Source organism: Herpailurus yagouaroundi, unplaced genomic scaffold (genome assembly GCF_014898765.1).
Source record: "Herpailurus yagouaroundi ecotype Mexico unplaced genomic scaffold, PumYag 205, whole genome shotgun sequence".
In the NCBI taxonomy this organism is placed as follows: domain Eukaryota; kingdom Metazoa; phylum Chordata; class Mammalia; order Carnivora; family Felidae; genus Herpailurus; species Herpailurus yagouaroundi.
Genome location: NW_024412436.1, coordinates 14,942,062 through 14,963,811, shown reverse-complemented (window position 1 = coordinate 14,963,811; position 21,750 = coordinate 14,942,062). Strand labels below are relative to the sequence as shown.

At 45.6% G+C, this 21,750-nt stretch overlaps 1 protein-coding gene and 1 long non-coding RNA gene across 2 annotated transcripts in view; one reads left to right on the top strand and one right to left on the bottom strand.

The window, feature by feature from the left end:
• FBXO28 (F-box protein 28) overlaps positions 1-21,750 on the top strand; it is a 74,570-nt gene that overhangs the window by 44,488 nt on the left and 8,332 nt on the right. Inside the window, 3 exon segments of the mRNA XM_040451659.1 lie at positions 6-134; positions 11,904-12,013; positions 15,400-15,538. Coding sequence (XP_040307593.1) covers positions 6-134; positions 11,904-12,013; positions 15,400-15,538 — 378 coding nt within the window.
• LOC121015186 (uncharacterized) lies at positions 2,050-3,856 on the bottom strand. The gene is made up of 3 exons (XR_005783683.1): positions 3,719-3,856; positions 3,255-3,345; positions 2,050-2,858 (listed from the first exon to the last, which is right to left on the bottom strand). It is a non-coding gene; the product is annotated as an uncharacterized LOC121015186 (long non-coding RNA).

Genomic DNA, 21,750 nt, shown 5'->3' with positions numbered 1-21,750 from the left:
CCCAGGCGCCCCCGGCCCCGCCGCTGGCTCCCGACCAGCTGCCTCAGAACAACACGCTGGTGGCGCTGCCCATCGTAGCCATCGAGAACATCCTCAGCTTTATGTCCTACGACGAAATTAGCCAGCTCCGCCTGGTGAGGCCCCCGCGGGACCCCCGCCGCCCCCTCCGCCGGCCGCGGTCTGGGGAGGGGGCGGAGAGGCGAGCGCGTCCCCGGGGAGGGAGGCGCAGCCGGCTCCGGGACGCGGAGTCCGGGCGCCGGTCAGCGGGGTCGCCCCCCTTCCTGCCGCGGGGTCGGGACGGCGGGGCCCGGGAAGCGGGGCGGGAGTTGGGCGTCCCGCCGCCGCCGCGCCCGAGCGCCGACCTCGCGGCTCCGGTCGCCGCCTTTTGTGCCCCACCTTCCAGCCCCCAGGCCGGGCCGCGCCAGGTTCGGCTCGTCGGTGGGGATCACGCACTGTGCCCCCCTCCGCTCCCTAGGTTTCCCTGCTGGTCAGGCCTCCCCCACCCCGGTGGGCGCCCGGAGGGGCGGGAACGCGACCCGGCACCCCCCTCCTCCGGCTGGCCGGTGACGAAGCCCGGCTGGGCCTCGCCCCGACCCTCCCCACCCCCGGGCCGCGCCGGGTCTCCCGGCCGTTTCCTAACTAGTGACCCCGGGCCCCCGGCCGCCGGCTCTGGGGGACGCCGTGCCCCCTCCCCCCCCCCACCCCCCCCCCGGAGCCGCGGAGGTTCCGCGATCTGTGCCGTCAGGACCCTACCGCGCGCCGAGCTTCGGCCGAGGGCTTGACGAACGGCTCAGTTGAGGGAGAGGTTGTGCTTCCTGTCGGTGGGTTTGTCTCCAAGTGGGAAGGAGGTTGAAGGAGGTGGACATTTTGAAGGGACTGCAAACCGGTTCTGTGTCGACGCGAAATCCGGGCTCGGGGTGGCTTCTGAGAGGACAAAGACGGACTTCTGGATGCGTTGTGCGCGGCAGCTTCCCGTCGACCGGCCGCGTTCACACCTGCAGCTCCGGCTTGGCCATGACCGCGCTGTGGGAGGGAGACCAGACTTCTCAAAGGAAAGTGGACGAATTTTGATTCAGACCGACGGCCGGTGTTCTTTCTCGCCAACCCGGGCTGCAGGGCGGAGAATTCTTCCGCTGGAAAGTGCTGTTTCAAAACTGGTTGTCCCCGAGTTCCCAGAGCATGGCACCCTGGAAGTCCCTGTGGAATCTCCAGCATTCCCTCGGGTTGGTAAAGCATGGTGTCCGATCAGGCTTCCTGCCGTCCTGTCTTGTGTCTGCGGGTCGAGCCTCTGAGCCAGACAATGGCTCTGTAGAGCTTGGCGCCGTCACACTTCTGTAGGTGTGGAGGACACTGGGTTCCTTTCTCAGTCGTTCACTTTTTTAGAAATTAAAAGCATTTTTAAAGGGGGGGGGGGGACTAGCTTCTTACGGGACAGAGTTAAAATGCATCCCAGTTTATTGATAAATGACATCTTTCCAGTGAAATACTGAGCTGCATTCTTAAGCAGTCACCGTCCCAAGCTTTTAAGGATACGATTTGTGGTCTCAAACAAGGATTTTTCATAGGGAGTCCCGTACCGTCCCCTGCCCCACCATCACTCCCACCCCCATCCCAAAAGGTTCTGCAGCCAATTTTATGTCTCAAAGAGGGGTGCTTTTTCCCTCTGGTTTAGTAATGAGGAAATTCCTTTGTTTACTGAAGATCAGTAGATGATTCTTAGATTAAGTGGATAATCTTTTGTGGGGATTTGGAAATGTCTTTGGTTTTAGAGTCGTTGGTTTGGTGTCCTAAGGCACAATTCAGGTAGCATTATAAAAGAAAGATGTTCTTTCTTGCCACTAGATGTCAGCATTAATTTAGTTGTGGTCTTTATGAAATTGGCAGTCTAGAAGCTGTGTGGCGGGTGCAGGGGGTGCCTGACATGCCCTTTCTAGCCAAGTGGCCGTTTGTACCTAAAGAACTGTTTGCCAGAAACTCCAGGAACTTCAGTGTGGGTGCTGTTATCTGGAACATCAGTTTCTTAGCTCCTTTCATTTCTAAGTGTGTGGGGTTTGTTTGTTTGTTTGTTTGTTTCATGGAATTAAGGCTGGATATGCTTTGAAGAGAGCGATATTAAGAACAGAATTAGCTTCCGTAAAGCTAAATGTCAGCTACCCAGCGGTTGATGTTGGGATATTTGGGGTTTTTCTTCCTTCCCAGGTTACGTGCCTTACTAGGACCTCCACTGTAACTGTTAGCACCTAAATTAGGGAACAGGCACAAAAGATTTGCTCTCAAAACGTTGAAATTGCTAAAATAACATTCTCGAATTCTCTGTGCACTTTGGTTGGTGTAGTCTTTGCTTCCCGTGACCACGAATAATTTAAATTTGACTCTGCAGTCTGGCTACTTCCAAGGGATTGTGCAAATAGCCTGTTGAATTGTTGGGGTTTCCCTGCCATTGATTGTTACTCCAAAAATATGCCCAGAGCCTGAAAATCCTGGTTACACAGAAATAGTTCTTTAAATATTTAACTCTTCCAACATACTTAAAATTATTTGGCCAAATAGAACTTTTGAAATGACAAAACTTGTACTTTGAGTTGTTTTTCCAGTAGATCAGACAGATTTGTGCTGATGCAGCTTTAGACCGTCACCTAGGCCCCCTTGACAAGTTTGAGAGTTTTTGAAACAAGTAGCAAAGGTTAAGAAGTGAGTTCCTGCCCTGTTAGGGAGCATGTCTAAGCCAGGCTTGAGCGCAGAGCTCCGACTGGTGAGCACGGTGTTCTCACTCACTGAATCACGTATGTGGCAGGCATTTTCAAAGATGTTTTAGCGAGATCCTAGGAGATTTTTCCTGTGCGGTTTGAGCGTAGCTCCTGTAAATTTAATGGAATCCTATTAGCGGTTCAGGTCATAAGTACGACTAAAGGTTAAATTCAGAAGGCTTGCTCGTTATCTAGAAGGAAATTTTTCAGTAGGTAACCAAATGCAGACGTACTTTATCCCAAGGTATTGCCTTAGACACTCTAGCTACTTAAATATGTTCCCCGTTTATAGTTCCTTTTCCAGCTTGTGTTCAAATATGCTAGAAAAGTGTAGTCACAGAGAAGGTCGATTGGTAGAAAATACAAAGGAAAATGAGAAAGTTCTTCTTTGTTTTTTAATAGCCAAGCTGTTTTCCTCATCTCTGTTGTTCTGTAACATTTTTTTTTTTTTTTTAAATCCGGGACATCTTTACACTCTTAAAAGTTATTGAGAACCTAAGAGCTTACCTTAGAAAATTCTAGAAGACACAGGAACACAGGAATAGACAGTACATACTTCATCAACTGTCAAAAAATGTTATCACGTGTCCTGTTGCCTCTGGAAAAGTCCACTATATGTTATAAAAGAACGAGAGTAAAAAGTGGCAAGTTACATCTTGGTATTAGGAAAATAGTTTGTCCTCACAGACTCTCAAAAGGATCTTGGGGATCCCAGGGGTCCCTAGAGCACACTTGGAGAACCACTGCTCTTTGTTGCGGTGTTACGGAGAATATATTCTTTGTATTGCTGATTTGTGGCTCCCCCCTCCCCATCTCATCATTAGGTTATTTTTATTACCAGGTACTTAAGTACAGGTACATGATTATAACATGTGGGGGACGATTCATTATTCCTGAAGATTCTAGTCTGAAAGAGGGTTTCAGTCAGTAAGCCTGCCCGCAGGATCATGAAAACAGAGGAGCATACTTACAAGGCGGCAGATAACAAGTGCAAAGAAGATAAATACAAGAATGTTGAGGTTATTCAGGAGAGGCTTCCTCAAGATGAGTTTTTGTCCAGTTAGTAACAGTGAAAGAACGTTCCTGGCGGAAACAAAAATGACATACAGTGTGACGAAGTGCTTGGAGCAGGGTGACTAATCAGAGCAGCAAGAGGATTGTGTGGCGTGTCATATGACCTACGGCAATGGTCAGGCTCCTCCTCCCTTTGCCCTTTTTCATGTCACAGACCAGCCAGATTTAAGAAGCTGTTTTGAGAAGCTCCAGCGTGGACAACTTTGGGGTGGGGGGCAGGTGAAGACATCAGGAAACAACCCGCACCCCTTCGTGTCATCATTTCCTGACCGGGGCCAGAGGCACCTGCGCGCCCCACATGTAGGGTGTGTGGGTTCTCGCGGGGTGGGAGAAGGTGCTAGCTTCAAAGGATGGCCTGTGCGTACAGTCCAATCTCTTGACGTTTGAGACTAGGAGCAAAAGATCACCTTTGCAAGAGGTTTCTCCCGGGCACCTCCTTCCAGCGTCTTCCTACGAAGGTTGATTGAAACCAGCATTGGGGCACCTGGGTGGCTCAGTCGGTTGGGCGTCCGACTTCGGCTCAGGTCACGATCTCACGTCCGTGGGTTCGAGCCCTGCATCAGGCTCTGGGCTGATGGCTCAGAGCCTGGAGCCTGCTTCCGATTCTGTGTCTCCCTCTCTCTCTGCCCCTCCCCCGTTCATGCTCTGTCTCTCTGTCCCAAAAATAAATAAACGTTAAAAAAAAAAAAATAAAAAAAAAAAATGAAACCAGCATCGTCGAGCTGTTGGGTTTCCCAGATACCCCAGTCCTGCAAGCACGCCTCTTCTGTCTGCAGCCGCTCCTGCCTGTCTTCAGGGTACACCGTCCTGTTAGCACCTCGGGAAAGCCTCTGGGATTCTTGCCTGAACTTGACCCCCTCCTGTTCCTCGGAGATCCCCCTACAACACTGCTGCTCTTGCGTGTTGTGTTGGAATTGTCTCCGGAAGGGCCGGTCGGGCACTGAATTTAGGCTCCTTATACCCTTTCATCAGGGATCCTTCATAGTCTGTGATTCTGTATCGGTATTCAATATTTGTTGAATAAATGAAATCGTCTTCTCTCTCTCTGTCTTTTTTAAGTTTTTTACTTACTTTGAGAGAGAGGGAGGGAGAGAATCCCAAGCAGGCTCTGCACTGTCAGCAAAGGGCCCAGCGCGGGGCTCGGCCTCACAAACCGTGAGATCATGACCTGGGCCAAAACCAAGAGTCAGACGCTTAACCAGCTGAGCCACGCAGGCGCCCCTGAATCGTTCTAAAAAGCACTTCGCTGCCCTGTGTGACGAACACAACATAAATGTTGTTGTGAGGGGAATGTATTTTCCGTACAAATTATAGCAGAGCTGAAATGTGAGCTGCTTCGTATTTACCTCCAGCAGACAAGATGAGAAAATGTTTTAATTTAGGAGCATTTTAAGAAGCTTGAGTGAAAAATTGTCTTTTTTTTTTTTTAACGTTTATTTATTTTTTAAAGAGAGAGAGTGCGTAAGCAGGGGACAGCAGAGAGGGAGGGAGACGCAGAATCCGAAGCAGGCTCCGGGCTCCGAGCTGTCCGCACAGAGCCCGATGCGGGGCTCGAACCCACGAACTGTGAGATCATGACCTGAGCAAAAGCCGGACACTTAACCCGCTGAGCCCCCCAGGCGCTCAGAAAAATACTCTTAATGATAACAAACATTGATAAGATGATATGAAGCTAGTGTATAGTTAGTGAGTAGCTGTCTGCAGGAGAACAAGAGACAGAGCAAGACAGACAGAGTGAGTGGCAGAAGGGCAGAGACGGAGGGAGAGACAGAATCCCAAGCAGGCTCTGCGCTGTCAGCACAGAACCCGACTCGGGGCTCGATCCCACGAACCTCGAGGTCATGACCTGAGCCAAAATCAACAATTGATTGCTGAACTGACGGAGCCACCCAGGCGCCCCAGAAAAGCTTTTCTCTTTGGCTTTTAGGAGGCATTATAGAAATCCTGGGAACAGGCTTTTCTTCCTAATTGTTTTGCTCAGTCTAATAGTAAATTTATATTTTCTTTCCAAGTGAACATCTACGGGGGATACCCAAAAAATGTAAAAGTTGTGATTCTAGTACATAATTAACTCTGTGTCTCTTTCTATGGTATTGTGTATTAGATAATCCATACCGTGGAAGCACAATTTTTAAGTGATTTGTTACCCATCATTAACTTTTTGCCACATTTGCTTGATCTCTTTCAGTTGTCTGATCATTCTCTCCCTCTCTAAATCTACACACAGATTATTTATTTCACGAAACCATTTGAAAGTAAAATGCAAATAAAATGACATTTTTGTCCTTTTTGTAATCACACTATTATCACTTTCCAGGGATTTAAAATTACATTTTACATTTTAATTTCTCAATTGTCCCCAAAATGCCCTTATAGTGTTTTTTTGGTTTTTTGGTTTTTTTGGTGGATGATAAGTGCTTTGAATCTAATAAAACATTTGTCTCTTTAGAACATTCTCCCTACTTTTTTCATTCTTCCACGCAGTTGGCATTTTGAAGAATCAGGACAGATGGCTTATAAAATGTTTTACAGTGCAGATTTGTCTCATTGTTTTCTGGTTTTTGAACTTTGGAAGAATTCTAGAAAGATTTTGGTCTAGCGCCATCTCTCTAACTTCAGCACTGTTGGGAGAACACCCACCGACGTCCTTGAGACCTCATGTTGCCTGCTCAAGAAGTCCTACTTGAGGCCGCTGCTGACAGTCCCTGCCGCAGGACAGTGTTAGTGAGACCGCAATCAGTTGAGAGTAATTAGGGTGATTATTTCCATCTCTATGCTGCCGATTGCTAAATTTAAGAAGATACTAATTAGAAGCCTGAATTCTTAATTTTACTTTTGCCACTGAATGGTGTGGTGACTTTGTGCAAATTACATAATTTCTTAATGTCTCCATGTCCTCACTGAAGGTTCTGGTGTCTTAAGTTCCTTCCAGTTTGAGGGTTATTAGTAAGCAGCCTAATCTTTGGTAATAGCTTCTGGATTCATTGGAGAAAAACATCAAGTATTCAGTTCACTTGAGAATGTAGACCATGAAATAAGTACATGAAAAATGTGGTTCCATTACAATATTTCCTTGATTCTAAGATACAGCTTCAGATTTTAACATTTTTGAAATCAGAATGTGTCTTGATCAACTTATATGTAGATTTGTGTAGCAGTGCTTATGTTCCCTCCCCCCCCCCCACCAGAAGAGCTTTTGTTAAATTGGTAGCATCTTAAAGTCTCTATAACATCTTAAAATCAAAGAAGTCCACCATTTTATATTCCAAGGCATTCTAAGACATCTGAAGAAGAAATGCTGCCAGTTATAATTCTAGGACCATTTCCAATGTCAAATGTTAAAATATGCAAAAATGTGCATCTTAGAATCAGCCAAGATTTTGATATTAAGATTAGGTTTAACAGGGAAATTGTGGGTCGCACACATGGATGGCGTACGTGTCTTGCATCGTCAAGGACCGTGGTGGCACGACATGTCAGAAAAGATTTCTAAACAGAGTGAAGAAAAATTTTCATTACTACTTATGTTAGAAAATGATGAAAAAGATAAACGTGGCATTTTAAATCTTGAAGTACTTGACAAGGAAAAACCACATCTGTTCTCTCAAAGTGGGACAGCAAGAGGGACCCAAACCAAATATCCCCATTAGAGGCTGATATTCCATCAGCTCCCTTCTATATTGATAGTGTAGGCTTTGGCTGATTTATAAATGTCATGGTAGTTTTTGACAGAGTCATCATCTTTGTATATTGGACTTCAGAATTGTATTTTACTGTCTTAAGCAAATGGCTGAATTGCTAGGATTTTTGTTTTGTTTTAATAAACCAGGGAAATAAATACTCTTTCCTTTAGCTTTGGGAAATTCTTTTTTTTTTTTTTCAATATATGAAATTTATTGTCAAATTGGTTTCCATACAACACCCAGTGCTCATCCCAAAAGGTGCCCTCCTCAATACCCATCACCCACCCTCCCCTCCCTCCCACCCCCCATCAACCCTCAGTTTGTTCTCAGTTTTTAACAGTTTCCTATGCTTTGGCTCTCTTAGCTTTGGGAAATTCTTAAACTACCCATATGTATAAAGCTGTATTTTAAATGAGACAATTTTGCATTGCAAGCTAGCATACATAATCCGGTATCGCAGGGGAAATTAGCGTACAGTTGACCTTTGAACAACGCAAGGGTTAGGGGCACCAACCACGATGCATTTGAAAATCCACATAGAACTTTTGCCCCCCCCCCCCAAAAGCTCAACTACTAATAGCTTACTGCTGATCAGGAGCCTCACCGGTGACATAAGCAGTCCATTAACACATGTTTCAGGTGTTGCACATATCATATGCCTTATTCTTATGATAAAGTAAGCTAGAGAAGAGAAATTATTTACAGTTAAATAATCTTTAAAAAAATCATAAGGAAGAGAACATACATTTACAGAGCTGTACTGAATTTATCCACAAAAAGAAAAAAGGAAAATGCATGTATAGGTGGCCCCGTGCACTTCAAATCTGTGTTGTTTGGGGCCCAACTGTTCAGAGGCCACTTTGCTTCTTTCTGAATTCTCCACAAAGATATATGATCCGTTGTATCTTTGTTTTTGTGCTACTGGTCAGTCCATGCTTATCAAACATCCAGGAAAGAAAGAATACCACTTTAAAGGCTGATCTTTTCCTACAGTATTGACTAATGCTTAAAATATTTTTGACCTCAGCTTTTTTGGTGCTGTTCCAATTTGTCTGTCTTTGTGACCTCCTGTTTTCTCTTTTTACCAGCTTTTTTTTTTTCAAGTTTATTTATTTTGATAGGAACACCCTGGAGGGGAAGAGGGAGGAAGGGAGAAAGAGAGAGAGAGAGAGAGAGAGAGAGAGAGAGAGAGAATGAATGAATGAATCCCAAGCAGGCTCCACACTGTCAGCATGGAGCCCAATGCGGGGCTCAAACTCACAAACCATGAGATCATGACCTGAGCCGAAACCAAGAGGCAAGACGCTCCACCGATTGAGCTACCCAGATGCCCCATCTTTTTACCAGTTTTTAACATTAAATATTACTTGAGGGGCACCTGGGTGGCTCAGTCCGTTAAGCATCTGACTTCTGCCCAGGTCATGATCTCCCGGTTTGTGAGTTCATGCCCTGTGTTGGGATCTCTGCTGTCAGAGCAGAGCCCACTTCGTATCCTCTGTCCCCTTTTCTCTCTCTGCCCCTCCCCTGCTCATGCTCTCTTTCTCAAAAATAAAATAAACACTTTTTTAAAATGTTGAGACTCTGTATATAAGCCTTTATTTTCTTATCTTCCATTTCTTTCTTTGGGGGTTCATCTTCATGGATTTTCTGGACCCACATCTTTGGTCCTAATAGATGTTCTGCTTACAGAAAATGACCGTTCTCCATACGAAATCTTTCCCAAAATGGGCAGTCTTTTTAAAGTTCTTTCTCATTACTGATTTCTCTGCTCCAAGTATTTCACTCAGCTTTGCCTGCACATCTGCTCTGTCGTCACTATTTGCTCAGTGGCGTATTCACTCCAGACCCTGTGCCTTCGCACGGGCCACACCTCTATCTTAGGCCCTTTGTCCTCTTGAATGGAGCACTGGTTCTTCAGGTTTAGTCCTGGATCCCAAAGCGGTTCCCAAGACCCTTTGAAGGAGTCTGTAAGATCTAAAATATTGTCATTCTACTACTAAGCTGTTTCACTCGCCTTCTTTCACAAGTGGACAGAGCTTTCCAGTAGCTGTTGCGACATTAGATGATGTCAGCAAACCGAGAGTTCATGAAATGTATCCTTGTATATTATGTTTTCTAGGATTTTCCAAGGTAATATCTCAGTAGATTGAATACAGAAGCAAATATGATATTTTACTTCCTCTAAAGCCACATATCAAAGAGATTTGCAAAAATGGAACTCACTAGATACTTTTAGAAGAGTTATTTTTCCTTTAAAAGTTATTTATGGGGGCGCCTGGGTGGCGCAGTCAGTTAAGCGTCCAACTTCAGCCAGGTCACGATCTCGCGGTCCGGGAGTTCGAGCCCCGCGTCGGGCTCTGGGCTGATGGCTCGGAGCCTGGAGCCTGTTTCCGATTCTGTGTCTCCCTCTCTCTCTGCCCCTCCCCTGTTCATGCTCTGTCTCTCTCTGTCCCAAAAATAAATAAATGTTGAAAAAAAAATTTAAAAAAAAAAGTTATTTATGTTGGGGCACCTGGCTCGCTCAGTCGGGGGAGCATGGGACTCTTGATCTTGGGATCGTGGGTTCAAGCCCCACGTTGGGTGTAGAGATTACAAAAAATAAACGTTAAAAGTTATCTTGATACGTATTGTTTTTATTACTGTCAGTTTCTTTAATAGACATTGAAGGTATGTTGACAGTTGGTTTATTTTAGTTAGAAACAGATCCCTCCAGGGCAGCTGGGTGGCTCAGTGGGTCAAGCATTAGACTTCAGCTCAGGTCATGATCTTGTTGTTTGTGAGTTCGAGCCCCACATCAGGTGAGCATGAGCCCCGCTTCTCTCTTCCTTCTCTCTATGCCCTTCGCTCACTTGTGCCCTCTTTCTACCAAAAAGGAAGGGTGGGGTAGAATCCCACCATATTTTAAAATACCATTTATTAAGAATTACTCAGTACTTAAAATTTGCTGTTCTTGTTTTCAAATTGAAAAGCAGTGTTTCTTAACACATTTCATCTGGCGTGTTGTGAATTAGGAAGCCCTAGTATTTAGTACTAGAGCAGTAAAGCCTTCATTGTCCAGGTTGCCAGAATTTGTGTGTCTGTGTTCTCAGGGGAAAACAGACACCAAGGATTTCATCAGCATTTCCGTTTCAACAAGGGTTTGTCCAGTGTGTGTGCTTGGGCACCACGAGTGATGGGAAGAAGCACATGACAAGCCCACCTGCTTGACTTGGCCTTGGTACAGATTTACCTGTGTCGTGCACTCTCAGTGTCCACACTATGCAGTGAGAGCTGGTGTTCAAGTTGATGGCGCCGAGTCACTGCCAAATTCTCAGGGATCAAAGAAGAAATGGATTTTGTGTAGCAGGTTTTGTTAGGATAACAAAGGTGCCCGGATGTCGCAGAAATCTAGCATCTATGGAACAAAGTTTTCAAATTAGTACTAAGTTCAACAAAATTTATTTAATGTAATCTTTACATAGTACTTTAGAGTTTACCAAGTGATTTTAGCGTCTATTGTTTCATTTAATCCTAATGATCTCCCTGGGAGTTAGATGCTGCCCACCTTTTACACACGGTAGCCGACTTGCTCAAGAATGTGTAGAAGTCAGGCTCCACTTTAGATGTTCTGACTGTGATTTTGTGCTTTTACTCTATAAAAAGCACAGTATTCCCCAAAGATTCAAAATATTCAGGATTCTGCTACATATGTTAAAATATGTCATGGAGACTATGGTAGTCTAGCAGAGACTAACTCTCTGTAGTTAACCCTGACTGGTAGAAATAAATAAGAATTCTCATTCTGATTATAGGTGATATAAACTTTATGAGAGGTTGGACTTAAGTTTGAATACACATTTTTAGCTAAAGGAGAATTTTCTTTTTTCAAACTTGGAAAAACCTTTTGAGAGGCGCCTGGGTGGCTCTGTCAGTTCAGTATCCAGCCTCGGCTCAAGTCATGATCTCACATCTTGTGGGTTCGAGCCCCTCGTCGGGCTCTGTGCTGACAGCTCGGAGCCTGGAGCCTGCTCCCGATTCTGTGTCTCCCTTTCTCTCTACCCCTTGCCCCGCTTGCGCGCTCTCTCAAAAACTTAAAAAAAAAAAAAGTTTAAAAACCTTTTGAATACGTTGATCTTCATGACTATAGTTCTGACCATAGTGGTGGGGATACATTCAGAACATTCAACAAATAGCTAAAGGTGAAATATTCCTTGTCTACACTAATATTAATTTCTTAACGTAATGTTGCAAGAGTTAGAAACTATGAGGCATTCGCCCGTATATACTGATTCAAAGATTCAGACGGCAAACAAGCGGGCAGCATCAGCACAGAGCACTTGCAGCTGACAGGAGTCTAGGTTAATTGTTATTTATTTGGTTTTTACTTTTTAAAATTCTTTCTCCTTCTTCCTTCCTGTAGGTTTGTAAAAGAATGGACTTGGTCTGCCAGAGAATGTTGAATCAGGGATTTCTAAAAGTGGAGAGATACCACAATCTATGTCAGAAACAAGTTAAAGCACAACTTCCAAGGTACGCTGTGGCTAGTGACGGCAGTAATTTACAAGTGGGGGTTTTTGTTCGTTTCTTGGTTGTTTATGTTTTTGGAATTTATGTCATCTCTACACCCAACATGGGGCTCAAACGCATGATCCTGTGATCAGGAGTCACAGCTAGGCACTCCTGTTTATTTGGGGTTTTGTTTTTTAATCTGGGTAAGTTGATGTGTTACACGGTTTCCAGATTTTTGTAGGGAAGGGTACCCAGATCACAGTAAGTGATTTTGACCCTCGTTTGTCCACCATTTCTGTTCAACATTTTATTGGGGGTTGTAGCCAGGGCCGTTAGGCCAGAAGATGAAATAAGAGGCGTCCAGGTTGGAAGGGAAGAATTGATATTCTCTTTTCATAGGTGACGTGATCTGACACGTATGTGATCGCGTACATAAGGAGTCCACTAATGGTTAGAGCTAATAAACACGTTCAGCAGGGCCACAAGATGTGAGATCGATACACAAAAAGGAGTTGTGTAATTGTACGTACTAGCAATAGATGATCCAAAAACCAAAGTAAAACCGTTCCAGGGTGCAGGGATGGACAGAGTGGATGAACAGGAGTGGGGGATACAGGCTTCTGGTTACGGAATGAGTAAGTCATGGGGATGAAAAGCACAGCACAGGGACTCTAGTCAAGGGTACTGTCACGGCGCCGTGTGGTGCCAGACAGCAGCTCCACTTGCCGCGAGTGTGGCATAAGGTACAGAGACGTTGAATCACCACACTGTGCGCCTGAAGCGAATGTAGCACTGTGTGTCAGCTAGACTCAGAAAGGGGGGTGGCTTCCGGCGGGCTCAGTTGGTAGAACATGTGACTCTTGGTCTTGGGGTTGAGTTCCAGCCCCACATCGGGCGAGAGCTCACTTTAAAGAAAGGACCAATCCCAGGGGTACCTGGGTGACTCAGTCAGTTAAGCATCCAACTCTGGCTCACGTCACGATCTCGCGGTTTGTGGGTTTGAGCCCCCCGTTGGGCTCTGTGCTGACAGCTTGGAGCCTGGGTCCTGCTTCGGATTCTGGGTCTCCCTCTCTCTTTCTCTGCCCCTCCCCCTCTCGTGCTCTGTCTCTGTCTCTCTCAAATATATTTTAAAAAAGGCAGTTCCATTTACAGTACCATCAAAAAGCATAAGATGTATGTAATGACTGTAACAAAAGATGACTTGTCCCCTGAAAACCAGAAGACATTGGTAAAGGGGATTTGAAGAGACTTGAAAGAGACATTTCACAGTCACAGATGGGAAGACTTCATACTGTGAAGACAGCAGTTCTCCCCAAGCTGGTCTGCACATTCACTGCAAGTCCCGTCAAAATCCAAGTTGTCTTGTTTTGCAGAAAATGACCGGTTCGTCTTGCAATTCTTACTCTGAATAACCAAAGCAATCTTGAAAAGGAGGAACACAGTTGGTAGAGTGCTACCTCTTCCCAGTATCAAAACTGACTGCAAAGCCACAGTAATCGAACCAGTGTGTTGCCGACACAAAGACAGACATATGGACCAACGGAGCAGAACTGAGAGTATGGAAAATAGATCCTGATACGTTTACCCCGTTGATTTTCAACAAGGACGCAAGACCACTCAGTGGGGAAAGTGATGTTTTCCACAGATGACGCTGGGACACTTGGGTGTCTGTGCGCCAAGGAATGAACTTGGACCCCTTCCCCACGCCGTCTACGAAAATGAAGTCCAAATAGATTACAGATCTAAGTGTGAGCGTCCCGGCTGGACGATAAACCCTTAGATGGAAACAGGGTCCTGACCTCCATAAACTTAGATTAGGCAGTGGTTTCTTTGCTAGGACACCAAAAGCACAAGTAACAGAAGAAAAAAGTCTGGACTTCATCAAAATTTTAAACTGTGCTGCAAAGGACAACATCAAAAAGTGAAAAAACCACCCACGCAAGGGGAGAAAATATTTGCAGCTCATACATCTGATGAGGGACTTGTGTCCAGATTGTGCAAGGAACTCTTAGAGCTCAACAAGAAACATAATTGAGTTAATCCACTGACAAATAACCCAATTTAAATGTGGGCAAAGGGCTTTAGTAGGTATTTCTCCGGAGACGATAAACTGAAGGCCGGCGCACACGTACGGGGGCTCAGCATCATCGGTCAGCAGGGCATTGCCCAGCGGAGTGCTGACATACCACTGAACACCCACTGGGATGGCTGAAACAAAAAAGACAAAACGTCTTGGGAAGGATGTGGACAAACCGGAACCTTCACAGATTGCTGGTGAGATCGTACGCTGGTCCTGCCACTTGCGAAAACACTTCGTTCCTCAAAAGGTTAAACATAGAATTACCATGGGACCCGACGATTTCACTCCTAGGTATATAGGTAAAAGAAATGGAAGCATAGCCACACAAAAAAATTGGGACACGAGCATTCAGTGCAGCATCATTCATAGTAGTCAGGAAGTGGAAACAACCCAAAAGTCATCAGCCGATGACCGGATAATCAAAGTGGTGGCGTGTCTATATGATAGAATATTAGTCGGCCACAGAAAGGAACGAAGCCCGGGTACACACTACAACGCGGCCGAGCGGGGGGAAGCGTGCTGCGTGAAGGAAGACGCACACAAGATGCTGCAGGCGCTACCACTCCAGATATCTGAAGTGCCCAGAATAGGCGGATCCAGAGAGACAGAAAGGAGACCAGCGGTTGCCAAGGGCTGGGGAGTAGGAGTGACTGATGACAGTTATGGGCCCTCTTTCTGTGCTGTGAGAATGTCGAGAAGTTAAATCGTGCTAATGAGGGCACGGCTCTGTGAATATACTAAAAGGCATTAAATTATACACATTAAAAGCGAATTTTACATGTGAATTACTTCCCAGTGAAACTTTAAAAATTTAAGTGAGCTGATTTTATGGGTAAAAACATACAGTTCACTTGTCCCTGTGTCCCTTTGTAATTCTTTCCTTTACCTGATTTTTCTGATTCAAATGGCCATTCGGCTCGATATAGCCGAAACACAAAGAAACTAACATTTTTTTTCAAGTATTTCACCAGTGTGTACTAGTCTTCGGCAGGGATTTCTGGATATAGCGATTCATTGATTGTTAGTTACAGTTAAATGGTGACCCGACTATAGAGATCTGAAGTAATATGTAAATGTTCAGACTATTTCAGTAAGGCTTTTTTTTTTTCTTCTTTTTTTTAACTTGAGTGAGAGAATCCTAAGCAGGCTCCACACTCAGTGCAGAGCCAAGCACAGGGCTCAGTCCCACAACCCTGGGATCAGGACCTGAACCGAAATCAAGAGTCTGATGCTCAACCGACCGAGCCCCCCAGGCGCCCCAAGGCATTTTCATTGCTTAACATTTTGGTCCACAGTACTTCGTTCATGATGCTTTCCTTTATTACAGGAGGGAGTCAGAAAGAAGAAACCACTCGTTAGCTCGCCACGCAGACATTCTTGCCGCCGTCGAAACAAGGCTCTCACTGTTAAATATGACTTTCATGAAGTATGTGGATTCCAATCTCTGTTGCTTCATCCCAGGAAAGGTAAACTAGGATTGCTTACGTAGGACAGCTGGTCGCTCTGCTTAAGCTGAAATTACTAGAAAGCGTTTGTTGAAGCGTCCGAGTTGTTCCTGCCTCTCTGGACTGAGTTTCTGTGAATGGATTTGTTTAGCTTCAGTACCGTAACTGATATAAATACGTCCCGTATGTGATCTTCATGTTCAAGGTTCACGTTAGGAAGCAAACAGCAGAAGCCCTGCTGTGCTCTCGAAGCTTGTTAGGAAGTTTATACTGCACCCCAGTTAATACACTGTTTCCGTAAATATGAAGGAAAAAAAGAGTTCATGCTGAAGAACACATCTGTGAGCTTTGTACTCCTTGTTAAGAACAGCAGCGAACAAGATAGGTGTCTTCCCCGCCTTCAACTGTTATAGTTTGGGGGGAGGGGGAGGGGGAGGGACAGGCTAGTGTGGTCGTGTTTGAGAAGTGTTTCCTGAAGACAACTCAGAAACTTCCAGGTTTGGTAAGAATAGATGGTCACTGGATAGCGGCACACACAGGGCTGAGGAAGAGAGTTGTTTAACAGGTGTAAGTCTCCTCTGGCATATTTACTGTCCCCAAGGTAGCTGAGACTCCAGCCCTCCATGTGCCACTCCTGCTGCTGCGGACAAGTACTGCGGCGTATATAACTCCGGCATGGCCTCTCGCTGCTGGAGTGGAGAGTAAATTCAGGCGCAGTCTGTATCTGTCGTGCGTGGAAGGCGTGGAGAGTGAATGATAGTAGCAAAAGATGCCCTTACCGTGGTTGGAACCTAGTACAATTTAAAAAAAAAATTTTTTTTTTCTGTCATTTCCATGGATCATGAACACTGGTAATATTTTCTATATACTTCCTTCAGTTTCAATTTTCTGTGAGTTTATGGGAGGGATTCCATTTCTTATTTTATTTGAAATAGTCTTTTTTTAATGTTTATTTATTTTGAGAGAGAGACTGAGTAAGTGGGGGGGGGGGGGCAGCAGAGAGAGAGAATCCCAGGCAGGTTCCACGCCACCTGCACAGAGCCTGACGTGGGGCTCAATCTCACGAACCATGAGATGCCCTGAGCCAAACTCGAGAGTCGGATGCTTCACCAACTGAACCATCCAGGCACCCCTGGAATATTCTTCAGTATATCTCACTTCCCACGTACTAGCTACAGATTATTTTGTGGGGTACTTAACTGTAGAAGGTGACCAGTCGGAAACATCAGATTCTGATTCTTACGCCAGATTTTGTCCAGATCTGCTTTATAGGCCTTAACACTGAAGTGTTCTGGGAAGTCCATTGAACTAGCATAGGTTGTCCCCTACAGTCTCCTGGGTTTTTTTTTTTTTGCATGTCTCAATGTTAAGAATATGGATATTTAAGAAACATCTTATAGTTTTCATAACCTCAAAACCGATTCAGCCAATCGTCACCAAGCAGAGTGGAGTAGTTTGTGCTAAGTGCACGTGGCCTGCAGAGCCGAAGCTGGTCGGTGTCTGGCCTTTACCGATGTCTCCGGTCTTGGTTCTGAGTGACTAGGATCACAGAATTGGAATGCTGGTCTTTGCTATCTGGATGAATAAGGTCAGATCCAGATGAGTCCTGCTGGTTTTTGCAAGTTTTTGTTGACTTTTCTATAGTCCATTCCTATAGCAGAACAGCAGCCGAGGCAGCCACGGCCAAGAAAGTGTGCGGTTTTCAGGTGCAGTAGGCCCTGGGCACCTTTCTGCGCCCCCCGCGGGAGAGCAGGTGCGAAGGAGCCCGGTGCGCGGCTTCCCCTGGGGTACAGCCGTCCGCCCGGCCCTGTCCCCAGCCGTTGCCCTCCTCTTACATTCGCGAACCACTTGGGATTCGCAGAGCGCTCGTCTGTGCACGGACTCATGTTCCGGTGGGAAGAGAACCACGGCCTGGCGAGCGTGCAGGGAGTGTGCGGGGTTTGACAAAAGCTACACTCGAGCCTTCTGATTTCCCGGTTGTGTTCTTTACCATTTTCTCCTGGTAGTGCCCGTGCCCTCACAGAAACTCACCCTGACTGCTGCTCCTCCTGTAAACCTGACAGACAACCCCACCAGAAAACACAAACGAGTTTTGTTCTTATTATCGCGCTTAACTCATCTCGGGTTGTTTTGTTTTTTAAAAGTGCCATCTTGGGGCGCCTGGGTGACTGTTGGTTCGGCGTCCGACTCTTGACTTCAGCTCGGGTCACGATCTCACAGTTTGTGGGTTTGAGCCCCCCTGCTTGGGATTCTCTCCCTCTCCGCCCTTTCCCCACTTGCACTTTCTCTCTCAAAAATTAAAAATTTTAAAAAAAGTTCAGGAGTTTTCATAATTTATAAGGGAACTCATTTCTCTGGTTTGTATAGAACATATGCACTTCGTTAGAATTCAGGTCTATAGTAAGCAGTTCATTGGCAAATTACTCTTTCATGAGCTACGTAAGTGAATCTGGGTCATATCAACATTGCAGTTTAAATGAGAACACTTGATTTATATCAGAGTTTTGGGATTTTACACTAACGGCTGGAAAAAAAGCTTTGTTAAAATTATTCTCGAAAGAGCAGATTTACTCTTTACATCAAATGGTAGGTCCAGGATGGCAGACTGAATACATGTTTACCTCTGACCCGTCCCAAAGCTTGCTCAGATAGCGAAGGAGCTAATTTTAAAGAGGAAGAAAAGACGGAGACCCATGAGAGCGAGGTCAGGAGAGCGGAGCACCAGAAGTCTGGGAGCTGGAAAGTACATGAACCAGTGGCAGCAGGCCTGGCAGGGCGGAGGAGTTTAAACCCTAGCTGGGCAGTGGGGAGCCGGGAGGCAGCGCTGTCTGTACAGCCAGCCTCTGGAAAGCTCCAGGCACCAGCGACAGTGGGGCTGACACAGGAGGCTGGGTTGCAAGTCTATATTTAGAAATGATTTAGGGGCTGCTGGGGACCTCGGTCGGTTAAGTGTCTGACTCTTGATCTCGGCTCAGGTCACGAGCTCAAATTAAGCCCCAGTCGGTCTCTGAGCTGACAGCGTGGAACCAGCTTGGGATTCTCTCTCTCCCTCTCTGCCCCTCCCCCGCTCGCACACTCTTGCTCTCTCTTTCTAAAAAATAGAAGATAAAAATAAAAATGATTTCAGCCTACAGGTCCCTTCTCCAACTCCTCACAGCTAGGTCATTGCCTTTCTACTGAGCGAAAAACCAGGTCTGACGGAAGGGGGTTAAGATGGCGTCTCTGGACGGGGACGATACCGGTAACGGCGTTAGGAGAAAATCTCTAAAGAGTTCAGAGCAGTTGGGAGTTTGCCACTGTCCTCCCTGGGGAGAGATCCGCAAAGTTTTCCTGTAAAAGGCCAGGCGGTACGTGTTTCTGGCTTTGTAGGCCACATGGTCTGTCACAGCTCCTCCTGTCTGGGGAACAGCCGTGTACGACACTCGGGGAGGACACGTGTGTGCTTGTGTTCCCGTGAGACCGCTGCGGGTCCACCAGGGCCACAGCTGCCGACCCCAACCGCTCTGTTGGTCCTCCATTCATCTTCTCTCAGAACTGAGAGCTTGCAGATACCGGGCTTACCCCCGCGTACGGTTTTCAAGCCTTCTGACCTGGAAGTCCCACTTCTTACAGTAAGTTCGTGGTCCGTGTTGGCAGTTCACACGTGCTGAGGCACACAAGTGAGCAGAGGCCAGCTAACCGTTCTGGGACATGGAAGGAGAAAGACAGGGACAAGTCCCTGTTTTGAAGCATTACTAGGGGCCCCGGAAACACTTTTGCTGAAACATGCTGGTTCCCCAAAGTCAGGATTTTCAGTGTAAGTGATGATGCGAGGTCATGAGTCTAGATTTCCCCCGAACAAACTTCAAATCTATGTATTAGGTTTTGTCGGTTTGTTTTTAGCGTTTTGGCCGGAGAGGCGGCGGGGGACTGGTGGGGTAGCATTTTTTAATCTCTTCTCATTTTGGTAACTTGTCTCGATGCAGTTTCACATTCACATAAAAATTGCAGGAATCGCACACTGAGCTCCTGTGTGTCTCTTTTCCACATCCAGCAACTGTTTACTGTTTGTCCGTCCCATTTGTTTCACTCTCTCTCTGAAGCTGGCTTTTTTTTCTGAAAATAGTGGAGATACTGTGATCCTTTATTCTGAAATATTTCCATGTATTTCCTGAGAAAGCACATCTCTCTTACTGAGCAGCACAAAAATCAGGAAATGTACCCTTGATAAGGTAACACTTCCCCGACAGCCCACATTCAGATTTCATCCCTGATCCAGCGATAACCCTCCCTGCTGCTTTTTCTCCATCCAGAACCCAGCCTGGGGTCACGCGTAGACTTTACCTCCTTAATGTCCCCCCTGGGACAGTAGTGTCCGCCCCCCCCCCCCGGGAGTAGTCCCCTGTGCTGCTTCTGTGTTGTCTCGATCTTCACCTTTTTTAAGAACACAAGTCCCTTGTTTTGAGAAATAGCCTTCAATTTGAGTTTATCGAATGTTTCCAGGATGTTGTTTTTTGTTTTTTTTATAATTGATTTTAACATGAAGACACTCTTAAAAATCAGTGTTATTTAGGAGCATTTCTTCCCTTTACTGTACGTGTCCCAAAATAAATATAAACAGTCCCCGAGCCTTTACATTGAAAAAAGAAGAGGGGGTGCCTGGTGGGCTCAGTCGGTTAAGGTCTGACTCTTGATTTTGGCTCAGGTCACGATCTCCCAGTTCGTGAGTTCAAGCCCTGTGTCAGGCTTTACGCTGTCAGTGCGGAGCCTATTTGGGATTCTGTCTCTCCTTCTCTCTCTGCCCCTCTCCTGCTCATGCTCTCTCAAAATAAATAAACTTTAAAAAAGAAAGAAAAAAAAAGAAGAATCAGTCTGTTCTCACGTTGACTTTTGTGGCCACCCCACCCGCTGTCTTCGCTGACCAAGGGGTTCCTATGAGCCGTCTGTGTGCTCCGGTCTTAAATGGGAACAGAGAGTAAAGAATCACCAAACTGATACAAAACACAATAAAACAGGGAAAACACCTTTGAGAAAACCATACAAGAATATAAAACTTAAAAAAGAAATTGTGACTAATATTTTTTTTTAATGTTTATTTTTGAGAGAGAGGGACAGAGCACAAGTGAGGAACGGGCAGAGAGAGAGAGGGAAACACAGAATCCGAAGCAGGCTCCAGGCTCTGAGCTGCCACCACAGAGCCTGATGCGGGGCTCAAACCCACGACCTGAGCCAAAGTCGGACGCTTAACGGACTGAGCCCCCCCAGGTGCCTCTGAAACTGACTAGTATTCTAAGAGAAATTTTAAAAGGATACAGTCAAACACATGCCACGTACAAATCTTCAGAAAATTTTAAATGCACTTCAGATTTTAAACTATGAACAAAAATGTTTGATTAAAGGGGTAGAAGGGAAAAAGATCTCAAGTACAAAAAGATGGAAAGTGAGAAAAAATGACACATGAGGTTCAGTTTTCTGATAGGAACTTTGCTGAACAGTGGATTAAACAAGATAGAAATTCTCCCTCACAAGAGTCTGAAGACTTAAATCGTATCCATAATATGTCATTTACTGCTGTGCCAGTGGAAACATGAGCATGACTGGATTCTCCCAAAACCAGTATTACGCTATATGTTAACTAGAATTTAAATAAAAATGTGAAAACAAATGAAATGAAGTAAACATGAGCACGACACAGTGAGCTGCATGTTCTAAAAATACGGTGGTCCCTCACCATATCTGGTATGTATCCTACTTTTAAAATATTTTCATTATTTTTATCATCTCACGCTCAGGTAGGACTCAGCATGTGGCACATTTGAAAGCTGTAGAAACAGCCAGTAAGAGTTTAAGCGGCCGGGGGGCGCCTGGCTGGCTCGGTCAGTGGAGCACATGACTCTTAACTTCAGGGTCGTGAATTTGAGCCCCACGTTGGGTGTAGAGATTACTAGAAAAAGAAAAAGAAGATTGAAGGAATGATCTTCTAAGAAGTAGAAAATCAAAAGTTACTAAAATAAGAGAGTTTAAGTGACCAACCTGTGGCCTGTGATCGCTCCAGGAGACCTCAAGACTCATTCCGCCATTACATTCTTGCTGCTAAAGTAATTAAACCCAATTAGAAAGTGAAATATTGTGAAAATTGGGTAAATACCGTGTTTTCTTAATAAGTGCCATTGCAGCCACTGGTAACCGAATGGGAGAAGCGTTGTGGGGCTGGCGTGCCATGGTCAATCCTCCTTCATCTTGTCCTTTGCATA